Raw genomic sequence first — 16,496 nt, 5'->3', positions numbered from 1 at the left:
AGCACACACCGCAAATTACTATCCCGAGATATCGTCTACGCAGCTTTCCACTCCCTATTTCATACTGGACTGCCCCATCCTATGCCCAATTCCGGCTACGCGTTCTGTTCACTGTCAAGATTCTCACGTTCCAAAGCGACAAAACTCACCTTAATCCGAGCCTTTCCAGGGCTCTTTCCAGCCAAGGCCAAATATGTCAATCTTCCATCCCACACAACCACCTACTCACCCACCCATCCCCACAAGAAAAAAACGAGAAAAATCACTTACCTCCTCCGCACATCCCGTCCCCCACATCCCTAAAGGAAATAGTGTAAAGGATACAGGTGACACACCCGCACACACGAATACCCTCCAACAAATTCCCCACTCTGAGGGCTAGGTCAGCGTTTCCTTGTGCGTACGGGTGCGGTGTCTATCCCTCATCTAACTGAGATGAGGAACAGACGGTGGAGTCCTTCCGCGCGGAAGCAGGGGTCAGAGGACCCGCTAGATCCCCCTGACCTGAGATGGGGTATACATTGTTCAGTTTAAAGCCGGTACTGGAAAAGACATTGGGATGGTGAAAGAGTGCATCTGCGTACCGGTGAACCGGGCTGGGAGGAGCAGAGAGGCGTGATAACTTGGAACGCGAAAACAGTGATGGACGAGGGATGCGGGGGGCGAGCGTCGGAGGAGCAGCGTGCTCGCGAACGGATGGTTGGTGGGATGGACTGGTCGAACCGTGAGCTGCGCGACTGGGTGGTTGTTAGCATGGCGGTGGGAATGTGGAAAGATGTGAGAATAAGGGTAGGGGTGAGTGGGTGAGTAGGTAGTTGACTGCTTGGAGAAGAGGATGTAGGGAAGACCGTGGAGGCTATATCTACCTAGAAGGACCGGGTTTGCTGCAAAACTGATAATACGATCACGCGTGTTTGAGTTTAGATGACCATCGTTTCTGCTCGCAAACTTGATGTTTTACCCACATGGTGGTCAATACGGCTGCACCCTAGATGACGATATTAACATGACACGCTTATGTACCCTGGGCCAGCAGTCAACGCAAAGACTATACAGTAACAAGATTACATTTTCCTGTCTATCCTACTCTGGAGTCTCCACAGCCCATGATACTATATCTCTCTATACGCCAGTCCCTTGAACGCTAATGCAGGAAACCAAGAAAAAACATCAAACACCGTGATATCGTTTGATCGAGCACACAGAGAGTACGTAGCGTGCGGCCGAGCAATGTCGATCTGTACAGACCAAAGTACGCATGCACCGTTTCTTATCGACCTCGGAATGCACGACTCGGCCTTCCGGGCGGCAGACTCGCAGCCAACAAAGCTTCGATGCCTGCCGCTTTCGCCTTCTCTCTCGTCTCCGCTGTCGTCTCCGCTCTCATCTCCGCTTCTTCACACACGGCTTGTCAGCAAAAGTGCCAACAAGTCAAACAGGAAAGAAAAAAAGGAAATCCCCGAGTTACTCAGGGATTACCTCTTCTTACTTCCAGGCCTGGGCTTGCACTCGTCTCCCAGAATAGGGTGGAGTTTGATCTTGATGGGGTAGTTTTGCGTGTTGCCACCGTAGCCCTTGCTCCAGTCGTAGCTTACGGCGTAGGCGAAGATGTTGCCGTCCTTGCTGAAGCCGGTCGCAACGATGCTGCCGCCGACCTCGGGGTAGCCCTTGAGACGGTGCTTGGCGTCCTTGTCCCAGAAGTGGAAGGTACCGTCGGAACCGGCGGTGGAGAAGGTGCCGTGTTGTGGGTGGAAGGAGATGGCGTTTACGGAGTGGACCTTTGCGATGTCGCGGTTGGCGGGGTCTTGCTGGCGGTGGCACTTGAAGGAGAAGTTGAGGCTAGGTATGCGTTAGATGGTGTGGTGAAATGTGTAGACGTGGGAATGCTTACCTGGTGTCTTTGTCTTCGACGTATTGAATGGCGCATCGTCCTTCGATGGAGCCCACGGCGAAGCCAGTCGCATCTGTAAAGCAGCTCACGGCCCTTGTCTGCCACTTGAGAGGACTGGTGATGGTCTTGTAGATGGTTGTGGGGTTCGAGAGGTTGACCATGTGGATGTGGCGCTCGGCGGTTGCGATGACGAGCAATTGATCCTTGATGTCCATGCTGTAGACGCGCTCCTGGCACGTCAGAGTACCGACGGGCTCGGCACCCTGGAGGTCCCAGAACTTGACGGTCTTGTCCCAGGAACCAGTCGCGACGTAGTCCTTGCCGCCGGTCTGGAACCAGCGGACGCACTTGATGCCGTTCTCGTGGGCCTTGGCTTGTTGCGCAGGGACGGTGCCGCTGGCGGGGGCAGTGCGGAAGTCGACAATGTTGAGCATGCCTGTTGAGTCGCCGGCTGCAATACGAGTGCCATCCTGATTATGTTAGTATTCGGATATGACTGCCAAACATGTTGCTTAACGTACCTTTGACCATCCGAGACCCAGAACATGACCCTGGCATTCGAATATCCACTTTCCTTGCGCGCCATTGCCGTTGACCTCGTAGATGTAGACCTTCTTGTCCCAGCTGCCCACGGCGAGGAAATCGTTTGTCGGCGAGAATTGGAGGTCAGATATGCTGTCGCTGGGCAGTTGGCCGGCCGGGACTTCGACGTCTTTGCTGGTGTCGCCGGTGGTGGAGCTAGCAGATGCGGCCGGTGCGGCCTGACCGAAAAGAGCCATCTCTTGTGATTACGTCCAGGTGTCTGGGCGCGTTCGAAATGCGGGTTTTGGTTGTTGCGAAGCTTTGCGCGAGGTTGCGGTGTTGATCCCAAGCTTGGACGAGAAAGTAATTCGTACGCGCTCGTATGGAACTTTCCAGACACGTGGAGGTGTTTCGAGATCGGCAGCAGTGAATAGGGTTGCTACGCGCGCAGCAGACCAGATGACTTTATGTTCTTCACCGACGACGCGCTCAGCAAAGAAACAGGCGATGCACCAAAGCTCTCCAGGCACCCTTGTAGGCGCCAGTCCGCTTCTGCCTAGCGCGCTTAGCTCGGCCCCCGGCCTCCGCCCCATGTTAAAAAGTTTCCGTCACCCACCTCTTTCTTCTTCCAACGTTCCTCGCTCGAAGAATCGCAACGAAGCTTACGCACAGAGCGCCCGCAAGGGTGTCTCGTCTCGCGCTTTGGGAGAAAGTCCCCGGACAACGATCTTTCGCGATCGCACTTTCAGCAACGAACCGCCATAGAAGCCGCGGCTTCCATTACCGACTACGACTCTTTTCGCGTCTCTTTACCCGTTCGCACTCCCTTTTGGTTGGCATTCCGAGGCCGTGGGTGGAGGGGCTGACATCTGGATGATGATATGAGTCCGTTGGCTACCTTGCTCACATGCTGAGGCTCGCTGCAATACTGGGAGGAGGAGGGAGACACCGGGAAGCGCCAGGTATGGAGGGTCTTCTCGTCCAGTTTATGGTTATGCGATTGCCTTCCTGCACTTTGGTCAAACAAGGTGTCACGGATGGTAACTCAATGGGGCTTATTCTTGAGGCGAGGAACGTTCATTCACCCACACACTTTTCGGATCTGAGGGTAGACGCTCTCTGACAACGGTCGGGGTTGATGGGCTACTACGCGCTTGGTCGAACAAGCCAGATTCATCCAGCCATACACGGTTCATATGATGAGACAAATGGAAATAGAGTCAAGCTCTGAGGCTGTGTAATCCCAAAGTGGTATCACGGCCTTTGCTGAATTTTCTACGACGGTATCTGATGAACCTTATGGCTTAGATAGTCATAATTTGGAAAAAAGAATCTTATCACATCACTTTTTGCATCTCTTCTCATTCTTGACTCGTCTGTGGTATCATCTGTGAAGCTTTTCATCTTCTCGCTGGTCTTCACGCCTCGCCACCAACAACAAATTCCTTGACCTCCTTGTACGCTTTGTCCAGATCATCGTTAATCACAATCTTGTCATGCGGCGCCTGCCCACTGTGCGCGAACTCCATCTCGACCTTGGCCTGGTTAAGTCTCTTCAAGATAGCCTCCTCCTTATCTGTCGCGCGACTCCTCAACCGCTTCTCCAGAATCTCCATGGAAGGTGGCTGCAAGAACAAGAACCGCGGGCGAGGGAACGTAGGGTGATTCGCGACTTGCTTAACGCCCTACAATCAACACTGTCAGCAAAGATGCGCTTTGTATTAAGCAGTGGGCAAAGACTTACCTCCATCTCAATATCCAAAATACAAATCTGGCCCTTCTCGGCAATGTCGTTCACTGCCTTCACACTTGTACCATAGTGGTTTCCACCAAATTGCGCATGCTCCACAAATCCCTTCTTCTCTACCAAGTCCAAGAACTCTTCTTTGGTTACGAAGTAGTATTCCTTGCCATCTTGCTCCTCTCCCCGGGGCCCGCGCGTGGTGTGCGATATGCTGAAGCCGAATTTGCCAGGGTACTCGTCGAAGAGGCGCTTTAGAATGGTGGACTTGCCTGCGCCAGAGGGCCCGGAGATGACGATGGGTTGGTTGGTGGAGAGGGCGTCTTTGGAGGCGGGGACGGGGTCGGTGGGCGCCATGTTGGAGAGGTGGGTGGTGAAGGTGCGGATGGGGAGTGTTGTGAACGTGGGTTTTGTGTGTAGGGACGGCAGCGGAGGGTGAGTCAGGCGTGGATGGGAGGGTAGCTTTAGGCTGCCGTTTCGTGACTCTTTCAACAAGATCCTGGGGAATCGTGAGAGAGTCAATGGCATGCCTAGTCGTGGATGGGGAGCTGTCGGGCGCGGCGGGGTGTGATTGGCGGTCAAGCTAGGGGTCCTCGTTGGTGTTTGGTGGGGCTCAAGTGGGATGGTCGCGTTTTCGTGTTGCCCGTACTGACGACATCGAGCTGGAATTTAGCTCTCAGCTCCAAACGCCGCGCATGTCACGATAATCGCGCCCAAAAAACAGATCCTCGGAGCTGCAGACAAGTCACCATGGTATGCACCTTCTGTATTACCCGCAACCCCATTCTAACCCCTCATAGTCGAAACAATACCTCACCCTCCACACAGTCGACTCGGCGCATCCCAAAGCAAGCGACATCTTCGCCGTAGCGCCAACCAGCACCCAACTCCTCTCCGCCTCGGGCTCAAGCAGCATCAACGTCTACGACACCACACAAGCCGAATTCCCCGTAATACAAACACTCGACAAGGCGCATCCACTCGGCATACACCACCTAGTAACCGCACGGGAAGAGAAGGCACGACGGGCCGCGAGCGCAGGCTTCGAAGGCAAAGTCAAGATATGGAGTCAAGATGAGGATGGCTTATGGAGTGAGGATGGGGAGATTGTTGGTGGGTACGCCTCCATGCTTTCTTTGGGATCGCAGGAAGTGGTGTTGTTGAAGGAGGAAGGAGCTGACAGCTTAAACAGACCAGAACAAGCCAGGCGAGATATGGGCCATTGCGCTGAGTGCAGATGGCCAGTACCTAGCCAGCACCAGCATCAACGGCAAGATCAACGTCTGGAGCCTCAACAAAGATGACGGTATGCCCCGGATACGCGAGTACGAAACAAAAGGCAGCTTCGGTCTATCTGTAGACTTGGTACGTCTCCCTCCCTTCTCCCAACTCATCTCACCTCGACAACCCCTACTAACCCACCCACTCACAGTCCCGTAACGGCACATACACAGCGTCCAGCCACGAAAACGGCTCCATCTACGTCTTCAACAACGAAACCGGGCGCCTCGCACACTCCCTCTCCGGTCTAGTCCACCCAGTTCGCGCTGTATCTTTCTCTCCCGCCTCAAAACTACTAGCAGCAGGCGGCGACGCACGCATCATCGCTCTCTACGACGTCACATCAGGGGAGCAAGTCGCAAACTTCACTGGTCACGGCGGATGGGTATTAAGTCTGGATTGGAGTGATACGGGCGAGTATTTGCTCTCTGGGTAAGTCACCCCGATGTCCCAACACCATATCATCGTCGCGTCATATAGTTATATGCTTCCTCTTGTTGGTCAGGTCTCTTACTAACATGTGTGTGTTTGCCTAGATCCCACGACTCCAAAGCAAAAGTCTGGCGCATAGAAACGCGATCCTGTGTAGCCACGCATTCCCACGGCGACAAACCGCTCTGGAGCGCAAAATGGTTGCCGAAAGCGCCGGGCAAGAGTGAGATGTTTGCGTTGGCTGGGGGGAATAACTCGATTAGCTTTTACCGTGAGGCTGCTGGTTGAGCGGAGAAGGCTCGATACCGACAGGCGTTGAATGAAGAGAGGGGATATGAGTGCTCTGCCGCCAGGCTCTGAAGGAGGATGAGATGCAGATAATGCGTGTATCATGCAATGGCGTGGCGAAATAGCGTCCAGGATAACTAGCAGCTGAGCATGGAGAAGTGTGTGATGGTACCGTCGAGCTTAATGAAGTCAATGATTCTCATATTCTTTCCCTGGATGCGTTCATTTTACGCAGAGTCAGATCATGTCTACATCGGTGCATTCTCGACGAAACCCGAGAAATGGCAACTTTAGACCATAATGTTCTGATAATGGTTGGTATCAATATATCAGATTCTTTTACTCTTTTCGCGACAAAAACGCTCATTTACACTACCCACTTCGAAAGAAATGATAACCCTGGAAGTCATATCCCCGCTAAAACAGTATCGTCTCACCACCCTTTTCATAACGCCAAGACACCCTTCCTTTGCCACCAGAATAACGCCCTGCCCGCTAACACAGCAGTATGAAAGAAGCCAGTTGATACCCACTGGTACCTCACGTACTAGCAACACCGCCATTCTCCACACCAGCCGGCGCATCAACCCTCTGTTTCTTCGCCTCCGGCCCCTCACTCCCCACGCCCCCATTCCCATTAACACCCACATTGCTAACATCCTGCAACGCGGCTCTTTCACGCTTAACACCCCCGGGGCCACCAGCACCACCAGCAGGATTGCCATTACCAGGCCCCGCACCGTTGAATGTAGGTGGCTTGTACTGGCCACGGTTCGCACTAGGACTCATGGCGTAGTTTGGCCCGCCGGGCATGCCAATGCGGCGATCAGCTTGCATGTGTGGATTTACGACGTTGGGGCGGTTGAAGGAGCCGTTTGATGTGACGCCTGGTCGCTGGGGTGGTGGTTGAGGGGCGGGCGGTGCGCCGACGGCGTCGCGTTTGATAGGTTTGCTGGCCCCGTGGTCGACACCTGGGGTACGTTTTTCTTTCGGTATGGGAGAGTCGGCGTTGGGGTTGAAGGATGGGAGGTTGGTTAGGGAGGCGGAGTCTGAGGCTTGAAGGAGCTCGGCGGCGCGGGAGGTTACGAAGCCTACGGGGGGTCGGTGGTTGGGCGGAGGTGCGTTTTGAGCTGGTGTGGTCGTATCTTGGGCTTGTGGTACTGGTCGTGCTTGGTTCGGTGGTTGTTGTGCTTGGGGTGGGGTTGGTCGGAGAGGTTGGTTGTTAGGAGCGGCTTGTTGGTTCTGGGGCTGCTGTCCTACGGGTCTCGGGGCAGCACCGTTGTCTATTGCTGGTGGGGCCATACGACCGCCATTCTGCACCGGTCGAGGCTGCTGTTGAACAGGAGTTTGTGGCTGTCTTCCGTTCTGCATGTGAGGGGCAGGTCTACCGGGTGCCTGGTTTGGTTGCTGTTGTTGCACACCAGGTTGGCCACGTCCGGCTTGTGGAGGTCTGCCGTTGGGCTGGCGAGGGGGTCCTGTGTTGCGAACAGGTGAGGTGCGACCAGACGATATACCATTTGGTTTCGCTGGCTGGATAGCGCGCGGCGCTGCCGTCTCCGGAGCGGACAAAGTCTCTGACAAGGAGAACTCGTCGCCATGGCCCTCTGACACATCAACTCCATCGAACAAGTTCTCGTCCGCATCGTCGTCAAAATCAGCCCCGAACGACTCGTTGTTCAGGTGATCTGTACGCGTGCGAAGGACCTGGTTGGGTCGAACCGGTGTCTTGTGCGGCTCCTGCTTGACCACAGCTTGCTCCTCAGGTTGGGGTGGCGGTTTGAAATCGTTATGTCGGTAGAGGTTGTCCTCCTGGAATTTGATGGGTTTGACCTTCATAACCTGGACCTTCTTGAGGTACTCTTTGTCGTATAAGCAATTGCCGAGGACATTGCCGAACGTGCGTAACGAGCGCTTCAAGCCATCTGTTGCCGCCTCTTTCTTGGCCTTTTCGAATGATGCTGCTTTGCCTTTGCCGTTCTCTATTGAGCCGTAGCCAATGTCCTAGCGCGGTATTAGCAAGGGTGAGATGCAAAGAGCAACCTCATTACCTCGTGATATGTGCCATCCTTCAGCGTGATCCTCACTACTATTGAGAGACCCAAGCTGACCTTGCCGTTTTGATGCTCGTCGACCTGTCTTTGTCAGTATGCGTTTGCCTCTCAGATAGACCAAAACATACGTAATCGATCTGCACCTGCCCCAGCGAGCTCGACCATCCATTGAACCCGAAGACTTCATTCGCAAGCGCTATCGCCTTGTTCCCCTCCAGGTACGCCACCTTACCACCGCCATTACCCGGCCGTTGCGATATGTATTCCGGACCGAGTTGTTTGTTCAGCCGACTCTGTAATGTCGCGATTTCCTTTGCTGTGAAGCCGTTTACGACGCGTTCTTCGAAGGGGTTCTTGACGTTGCCGCCGTTGTATTGGTCGCCTGGCCTGCATCGTTGTTAGCGGACTTTGTTGATGTCGGAAACCGGTTCGTGAGGAACGCGTAAAAATTATGTACGTACGCAGGCATTGTTGTTGTTACGATGTGGTGGGCATGGGTCGCCGCTTTGCTGAAGTCGAGGCGTCGTGGCTGAAGATGACGCGCCTGGGGACGGCAGGAACGCGGTCGCGCTAGTCCCGCACTCACGTGCTCTCAAGGCAGCATCGACCACACCCACACTCGGATGCAGCACTAGCAAACCTCAACCAGGCTTCAGCTGCCTGAAGTCTCCACATACTCAAGTAATGGAGGCCTCCATATACTAAGTATATGCAGGCCCACGTGGGATGGAGCAATACCAAAGTTTGTGCGTCACCATTAGACAGCCACCGTATACCAAGTATATGCTGGCAAGGCAAAGTCATGTAATTTCGGCGCCCAATACGCCTGCAATGCTATAATCCTATCCTAGTATATTTGTGAAGCGCCGTTACAAACATCCCAATCGATCACGAAGCTTCCTTTCTCCTGCCCCGATCGCTCGAGCTAGCCTCCTCATCATCACTGTCAACGCCCAGAGAGAACGTTGAGTCATTGTGCGACTCTCGCCCCTTCTCCGTGCCCACGCTCGCATAGCCATTGCCCGGCTTCTTTGGCACATCATCGAGATCATCAAGCTCCCTCTCGTCAAAGTCGGCAGCTTCGAGATCCTGCCTGCGTTCTTTCCTCCTGAAGTTGTCGAGGCCCATACCGGTGAGAAGAGACTCGCGTCCTTCGTCATTGTCGGTGCCCTTGTATGCGCTGGTTGTGCGCCTGCTACGCCACCACAAGAAGCCGCAGAGGCAGGCGACGATGACGACAACGACGAGCGCGACCTGACCGGAGCGAGCGTAGGCCTTCCACTCTGCGGCCTTGAGCTCCTTGGTCTTATCTTCTTCGGCTTGCGTTGAGTTGGGGTGGTCGCCAACGCTGGTCAGCGGGCCCTTCTCGCCATCAATGAGGCTGTCGGCAGGAGCACCACCGATAGCCTCGATGTTTACGCCCATGAAGCGATCGAGCATGTCCCGAGTGCGCCTGGGGTAATCGAAAGGAACCATGTGGCTGGAGTTGTAGAAGACAACATAGGTGAGGTTACGCGCCTCCTGCCATGTTCCAGCAGCTTCGCCTTCGAACATCCAGTCCTGCTTTGCGTTCTGCACACCAGGGGACGCTTCAAAACCCTTTCCGCCGTTCCACTTCATGTTGCCAATCATGGCCTCTGTGCCAACGTGGTTGCAAATGAAGTCCTTGTCACCAGAGAAAAGGAGAGTTGGAACCTGCTCGATGAGTTCGGGTAGGAACTTGACAGCAGGCTCGCTCTTCCTGGCACGGAAATGGCCAGAAACAGCCCCGTTGCACTCCTGCCAGCCGGTCTTCTTGTCGGGGTTGATGTGGAGAGCCTGAATGACATCTGGGCGGCGGAGGTAGGGAGTGACCTGCGCAAGATCCGGGGGCCAGTTCATTCCACAGGATGAGTCGTCACGCAGACGGATGTCGTACATGTTGAGACACTGGTTCATGGTGTCGGCTTTCTTGTTCTTGGTCTCTTCCAGAATCCTGACCATGATTTGCTCACACTCGCTCGTGTCGACGGTGTTCATGCCGCCTTCCTCGAGCTTTTTGACACATATCCTCTGTTGTTCTTCGACGCGTCTTGCCGAGTCGGTGTCAGCCCGCATGAGTCCATTCTGGTAGGCAAAGGGTATATAGGCGAGATACTGATCGACTGGTGATATCCATCCGTTTCCGATCATGAGACCCTTGAGCGCCCATGGTGTTTTGGAGAGGTTTTCTTTGTTTCGTTTGAGGATAGCGCGAGCGATGTAGGGAATGTGTTGTCCAGCGTACGATTCACCGGCAATGTAGAACTGCCATATGTCAGTATCCCGCGGGTCCACTTAGTCAAGCCACTCACATCGTCATGCTCGTATTCGGGAAATAGCGCAAACCACTTCTCCAAGAAGATAATCATGTGGTCGGCCATTTGATCCAGTTCCGTGAGGTAGCTGTTGGTGTTGACATAGCTGAAGCCAGTGCCGACGGGCTGGTCCACGAAGAGCAGGTTCGCGAACTCGTCCCATGAACCATTGTTGTATTCGAGATTTCCACCTTCGCGCACTCTGTATGGGCCGACTTCCATCATGGCGCCGTCCATCGAGGAGCAGCCTGGCCCGCCGTTCAGCCATAGTACAGTGCGCTGTTTGTCTGCGATGTGGCGGTTCTCGTAGTGCCAGAAGAAGAGGTTTCCGTTGTTCTCTGCGTCGACTTCGATGTGTCTATTTGATGGGGTTAGCACTGCCATATGTGTGCGCATGCCTCTCAGTCTGCTTACCCTGCGTGCATCTTAAGCAACGGCTTCGGCGCACCGGGCAGGTCGTGTATGAAGTAGTCGGCCTGCGTCTTCTCCTGCGCCATTATGCTCGGTAGCCATGATACCGTCGCCAGGAGGCCACCCAGGAGCGCCGTCCGCCATCGCAGCGGAAAATGTGAGGAGGCCATAGTGAGGCCGCGTTTCGGAGTTGAGGCCGCGGAGGTTGCGGTGCGCAGTCGCTATATCATGGGAAGTGAAGGGAAATAGGGCACAGCAAGTGCAGACAGAGTAGTGATAGGTGAATGCGCAGCCTGGCACAGTGTAGGGTATAGGCGCTGAGGTGCGAGAAGATCGGACTCCAGAGTACAGCTTAGGTGGCTACTGCGGCGGCGGCTGACGAGTCCGAGTTGGGATCCAGAACAGGGGCCTGTCAATGTAGATCGTGAGACGCAAGACACGCGAGCGATCCACAAGGGGAATGGCAATTTCAACGAATGGTCTTGTTCATTCAACAGTCGAGAACGAGCGAAGAAAGTTAACTGATATCAATATTATAGCGAGATGCCTGTTGAGGTACATCTTTGGGGTACCGTCCAAGCTTCGTCCCACGGCCAATCACACGCCACAGCGCCCATTCCGGCTACTGCCATCTCCGCGTCTCGAGAACGCGCATCGCGCCCCAGCATCTGACACGATGCAGCGTTCACTCATGCTTCACACATGTGTCAGCTCCGTCCTCAGGCCGCAAATCTTCCGAATGCGAACCCCAAATAAAATGTACACGCGTCCCTAGCCGCCGATGTTCGCATGCAGTTGTCAATCTCACATCCCAAGGTTCGCCGGGCTGACAATAACTCTTTGGACTACGTGGACTACTATCTCTCTAGCACCGACTCGTTATGCCGTCATGCCGCGCCAACGTAAAAGACGTTCTAGAGCACCACAGCATCCGATTCGGTCCGTCTGGTCGATGCCCCGACAGAGAGCTAGAGTCCCGCCTAGTACTACACCGCGGACCCCTTTCCAATCCTCGAAATGCTTTTTTGGAATTCCCGCAAGCGGTACATGTCAATGATCGTTGATGACTGTGTGCCACAGTGGCGCATGCTCATCTTCCGTGCTGTTGGTACGCGAAGATGCGCGCCCGAGGTGCGAAGGCAGCCCGTGTTCAGAAGAGATCGTTCAGGCTCTTGGCTGAGTCTTTGACGATCAGCTCACGCATTCCCTGTGCATCCGATTAATATCGCGTACTGAGGCATGGCGACGGGAGACGCTTACCTTGGGCATGATAGGTTCCCCGTTGTCGTCCTTGACGTAGCGGAACGGCATTTGCGTGCTCTCGTTCTTGTTGATCTTGAGATCAGGATGGTCGATGTACGGGATCTTGTCGACGGGTACTGCGCCTCGTCAGCAACATGCATCAGCGTCTGAATTGTTTGGCATACCCTTGTCTTGCACGCAAATCCTCGTGACACGTACTGCTGTGTCAGTCGTCATCTGTACTGGTCCCAGGCGACGTCCTTGATACCCTTTCTTGCGCAGCTCCGAAGTACGGTCTATGAGTAAGTCAGTCGACTGTACACATTTGGAACAATGGGAACAGTATTACACACCTCGTGGTGGGTCGTCTCCTAATCAAGAATCAGCTCTTCCATCACATTTCTTCTCTGGATGGATGCGGATGCTTACCAAGTATACCGCCGAATAAGAAAATGTCGAAAGTCTCGCCGTCTTCTGGGCTCAAGTCTTTGGCTGCGGCGGGATCCAGCAGGCACACCTTGTCCTTCTTGTCGGCATAGATTTCTTCAATACCTCTTGTCTCGACATTGAGTCCCTTCGCGCCCTGTAGGTTGGCTGGTAGCTTCAACGAAGCCGGCACTGAAGACAGCAAGAACTGTGCGCCGGATGCATGTGACTCCGCCGCGATACTGGAGTACTCAAGAGATGACCACTCCTCGAGCTCAGGGTCCAGATGTTCCACCACAAAGGTCTTGCCGGTGCCAGCCATTTTCGGGATCTCTGTGATTGGAGGTGGGATGCGCTCCCGGTCTTGTGTTTTTTTTGGCGTGATAGTTTACTGTAGTGGTTAAGCGAATTACTCAACAGGCGGGGCTCTGTAAGATGTTCTCAGGCTCGATGTCGTGTCTTGCTTCCTGTGTTCTGGATCGATGGTGAGAACCTTGAAGCCCTGCAGTAGCTCTCGCTAATCAACGTAGGTGGTGGTGGGGAGCATGGCTGACCTTCAGGGTTTGACAAAGTCTAGAACTAGCGCATCAAAGCAGCCTATCACGCTGAAGCAACCGTCTATGGTGGTGAGCGGGGAAGCATCCTTTCGTAGTTGCAAGATAAAAAAAAGTGCATCGTGATTCAGTCTAAGCAGTGTTCCATGTGACGTCGCCGCGCCCAAACTCCAATGGCACAAAATACCGACACGGCAAGCTCTATCGAGCTGGGCCCTGGCGATCATGGTGGGTTCAGAGGCCAATGGTGTGCACGCGTGACGTTGTGAAGGTGCCGCGTCTGGTAAGGTCTACGGCAATCCAGCGTCCAGCGTGCATCCGACCAACGCGCGTAAGGGCCGGTTACACTTTTCGCGGAAACGGCTGCTTTGCCTTGGTGTCTTTGTGCGAGTTGCGTCAATTCATCCGTTAAGTAAGCCACGTTTTGGGGATTGTTCACGTCGGCCCACTCGTCGCCTACATATGTGCTGCATCTGCCCCTCTCTGAGTGACAACCTCGAGCGAAGCAATTGAAGAGACAGCAACGCCCAAGTCTATTACATCACTGCAACTGTTCTATACATTGCTTCCAACAAATACACCTGACCTTCTTCAACTCTCAACAGGGCCTCTTTTCTTTTTTGCTTTGTTGCTCGATTGATCTCGTGCAGCATTCCGAGCAGCTGGAACCTCGGGCGATCCAGGCTTATCGCATAGTCGAGCTGGATAGAGGGGCACTCCTCCCACTCCCACCCAAACATCGTCGCTTCAACAGCACCAGAACCACAAGCCAAGCGAGTCATAACACGTCGACGTTGTTGTGTTGTCAGGCAGCAGCAAAGACACACGCCCGAGCTTTGTCGGCACCCAATCGTCAGCGCTGGAAGCCGGATCAATCACATCTATTCACCCTGTCCCTGTCACATAACGGGTAACGGTACTCGCCCAAAGTGGTCAGCGCGAGCCAACGACAGCAACTTTTAAACAAATTGCGACCCTTGACCCTTTTCTGTGTCGACCGTCCAACAAAGAATCCACTCGACAGACACTCTGCGCCTTTCGCGAGCAGCTGCCCCTCTGACGAACGTCACTTGCGATCCGCAACACCACAATCACCACCACCGCAACCATGAACCCGCACCAGCAGAACAAGGTCGATGTCAGCGTACGTCATAGCCGCACAGAAGTCACGCGCAACCCCTAGGAATATGTCTAGCTAACAGCGATTAGAAAATGTCTGAGCAGGAGGCCAAGCTCTTCCGTCTCTACGGCAAGCTGCCCAACAAGAAGGACTTGCTCCAGAACAAGCTGAAGGTATGAGAGCCTGCGAAACATTTAGAGCCCTGCTAACCATGGCCGCAGGAGCGCAAGTACTTCGACAGCGGCGACTACGCCCTCTCCAAGGCCGGCAAAGCTGGTGACGTCGGCGTCACCCAAGTCGGCCGCGAGCACCCCAACCCCGAAAAGATCCCACACATCGCCCCGCCCACGCCCACCGGCCAGAACGGCAACGGCAATGGCAACGGCCACCGAGACAGCGTCACCGCCAACGGTCAAGGCGAGTTGGCAGGCAGCCCCGTCAAGGAACACACCTTCCTGCACCGCGAGACAAGCCTGAACCGCGAGACCTCCGCGTCAGACTTTGAGAACAACGAGAACGTCGAGGAGGGCGGCGCAGTCAAGGCATAGACGGCATACACCCGTTTGTCGCTAGCACTTCTGCGCGCTCCCCCTTTGCCTTCCTTTTGCTGCACTCACTTGGCGCAACCTTGGATGACGGGTGCCCAAAATGTATACATACGCACCCACCCTTTTTCGAACGGCCTGACCCCGGTTCTCATCGTCATTTACGGAGTCGGATGTGGCGTTCCCGGATGAAGCGAGCTTTTCCCTTCACATGGCCGGCCGAGCCTTTTTTGTATCGGCGCCCATAAACGCCTGTCGGCAAACAACTGTTTCCTTTGCATATGAAGCTGGGGAGCACAGGCACGTTCTTCACTTCTTTGTGTAGTATGTTTGATAGGGGATGAGTGGGTTTTGCAGAGACCCGGAGCATGTTCCGGGTGCTTCTTGCAAAGTTGCCAGACTCGGATCTTTCACGGCCGCGAGCGTGTATGCTTGTTTGAGTAGAAGATTATCGTAGCAATATGATTACTGGAAAACTCAGATTTGGCTGTTTAATTGCATGGTGATGACTTGCGCGTGTCTGAAAGGAGGATGCGCTAGTGGATATTGGAGCACGTGACTCGCTGACGCCTGCCCCATCAAGATCCATGGATATCTCTGTAAGCGCACCCACAACGAAAGCTTCTCAGCACCTCACAAGCCTCTTCTCCAAAGCTCCGACGTACTGTTTCTACTTAAACCTCCTTGCTTCCAAGATTAATCACAAGCCGCTGTCCCACAGCAGCCGCAGCCCTCAGTAACACTACTACTACCAGGCCGCGCCTATCCTGGCCCGAGTTGAGGGCAATTCCTGAGGATGCTAAACAAAACTATAAACACGGAACTACATACTGCCCACAGCTCTCCAAACACCTCACCAACACTATGTCTCTTCTTCAACCTGCCCGCCGAACTACGAAACTTTATCTACACCTTCTCATATAACTCGCTCACAATCGAAGCCTCACTCACAAACACCCCTGGCATCGTACCATTTTTCGCGATCCCCAAGACAATCGTGCACAAAAACCACTGGATAGCACAACCCCGACAAAAGGGCCTGCCGATCTGGTTGATGACGTGCACACAATTTTTGAAAGAAGGCATGAACGTACTCTCAAGAGAGTACTCATTCACCTCATTCTACCCCGGCCTCCTCCGGAGACTAAGCCTCAGGGAGCTAGCCGCGGATGACGCGTTGAACAGGCTCGTCTTTGCGGCTGTCAAGACAGTAGTGTTCAATGTAAGGAAGGGAAGCTATATCACAGCAACGCACCCTGAAGAGCTAGCACAAGATTCTGATACCGAAGTCACGACTGAAGTAGGGCTTGCGCGGTGGCATGTAGACCCTACACTGGGCGGACAGATGACTATGTCGGGAGCGCGCAGGGAGCAACGGCAGAGGACGGTGGTGGTTAAACTTGGGTCTAATGATGAGGAGATGTTGAAAGTCCTGGACCAGGCAGGTGCAGCTGTTAAAGAGCTGCGCATACACTGGACTTACAGCGTTTTTGGCGTGTTGCCGGGTGATGAAGTGGTTCTTAGGAATGAGGCGTTGGAGCGCTGGGTGGGCAGGTTGGAACGTGTGCGGATTAGAGTGGATAGTAGGGTGGATGAGTTCATGGCGAAGGAGATAGTGGCGGGATTGGGAGAACGGGCGGCGAAGAGACTTGTTGC

The 16,496-nt window shown here is 54.2% G+C and overlaps 7 protein-coding genes across 7 annotated transcripts; 2 read left to right on the top strand and 5 right to left on the bottom strand.

Annotated features, from left to right (window-relative positions):
- Positions 1–1,475: 1,475 nt before the first annotated feature.
- Positions 1,476–2,670, bottom strand: GLE2 (RNA export factor gle2; the record flags this gene model as incomplete). The annotated part of the gene is made up of 3 exons (XM_051467136.1): positions 1,476–1,839; positions 1,892–2,361; positions 2,413–2,670. 3 exons carry the CDS (start codon positions 2,668–2,670, stop codon positions 1,476–1,478), a joined length of 1,092 nt encoding a protein of 363 aa, XP_051328295.1.
- Positions 2,671–3,831: 1,161 nt separating this feature from the next.
- On the bottom strand, positions 3,832–4,511 carry J4E85_002862 (uncharacterized protein; the record flags this gene model as incomplete). Its single annotated transcript, XM_051467135.1, has 2 exons — positions 3,832–4,098; positions 4,158–4,511. 2 exons carry the CDS (start codon positions 4,509–4,511, stop codon positions 3,832–3,834), a joined length of 621 nt encoding a protein of 206 aa, XP_051328294.1.
- Positions 4,512–4,904: 393 nt separating this feature from the next.
- Positions 4,905–6,155, top strand: J4E85_002861 (uncharacterized protein; the record flags this gene model as incomplete). Its single annotated transcript, XM_051467134.1, has 5 exons — positions 4,905–4,907; positions 4,955–5,267; positions 5,347–5,519; positions 5,587–5,867; positions 5,972–6,155. The coding sequence occupies 5 exons, from the start codon at positions 4,905–4,907 to the stop codon at positions 6,153–6,155; spliced, it is 954 nt and encodes a 317-aa protein (XP_051328293.1).
- Positions 6,156–6,695: 540 nt separating this feature from the next.
- Positions 6,696–8,675, bottom strand: J4E85_002860 (uncharacterized protein; the record flags this gene model as incomplete). Its single annotated transcript, XM_051467133.1, has 4 exons — positions 6,696–8,156; positions 8,204–8,287; positions 8,335–8,593; positions 8,668–8,675. 4 exons carry the CDS (start codon positions 8,673–8,675, stop codon positions 6,696–6,698), a joined length of 1,812 nt encoding a protein of 603 aa, XP_051328292.1.
- A 419-nt stretch (positions 8,676–9,094) lies between these two features.
- KEX1 (Cell death protease) lies at positions 9,095–11,123 on the bottom strand (the record flags this gene model as incomplete). The annotated part of the gene is made up of 3 exons (XM_051467132.1): positions 9,095–10,492; positions 10,540–10,900; positions 10,957–11,123. 3 exons carry the CDS (start codon positions 11,121–11,123, stop codon positions 9,095–9,097), a joined length of 1,926 nt encoding a protein of 641 aa, XP_051328291.1.
- A 980-nt stretch (positions 11,124–12,103) lies between these two features.
- J4E85_002858 (uncharacterized protein) lies at positions 12,104–12,943 on the bottom strand (the record flags this gene model as incomplete). Its single annotated transcript, XM_051467131.1, has 5 exons — positions 12,104–12,160; positions 12,214–12,332; positions 12,381–12,491; positions 12,549–12,566; positions 12,625–12,943. 5 exons carry the CDS (start codon positions 12,941–12,943, stop codon positions 12,104–12,106), a joined length of 624 nt encoding a protein of 207 aa, XP_051328290.1.
- Positions 12,944–14,283: 1,340 nt separating this feature from the next.
- J4E85_002857 (uncharacterized protein) lies at positions 14,284–14,843 on the top strand (the record flags this gene model as incomplete). The annotated part of the gene is made up of 3 exons (XM_051467130.1): positions 14,284–14,319; positions 14,385–14,468; positions 14,517–14,843. 3 exons carry the CDS (start codon positions 14,284–14,286, stop codon positions 14,841–14,843), a joined length of 447 nt encoding a protein of 148 aa, XP_051328289.1.
- Positions 14,844–16,496: the final 1,653 nt, after the last annotated feature.

This window comes from Alternaria conjuncta, assembly GCF_024043145.1.
Source record: "Alternaria conjuncta strain BMP 0040 chromosome Unknown scaffold_4, whole genome shotgun sequence".
NCBI lineage: Eukaryota > Fungi > Ascomycota > Dothideomycetes > Pleosporales > Pleosporaceae > Alternaria > Alternaria conjuncta.
This window is presented reverse-complemented; position numbering and strand designations above follow the sequence as displayed.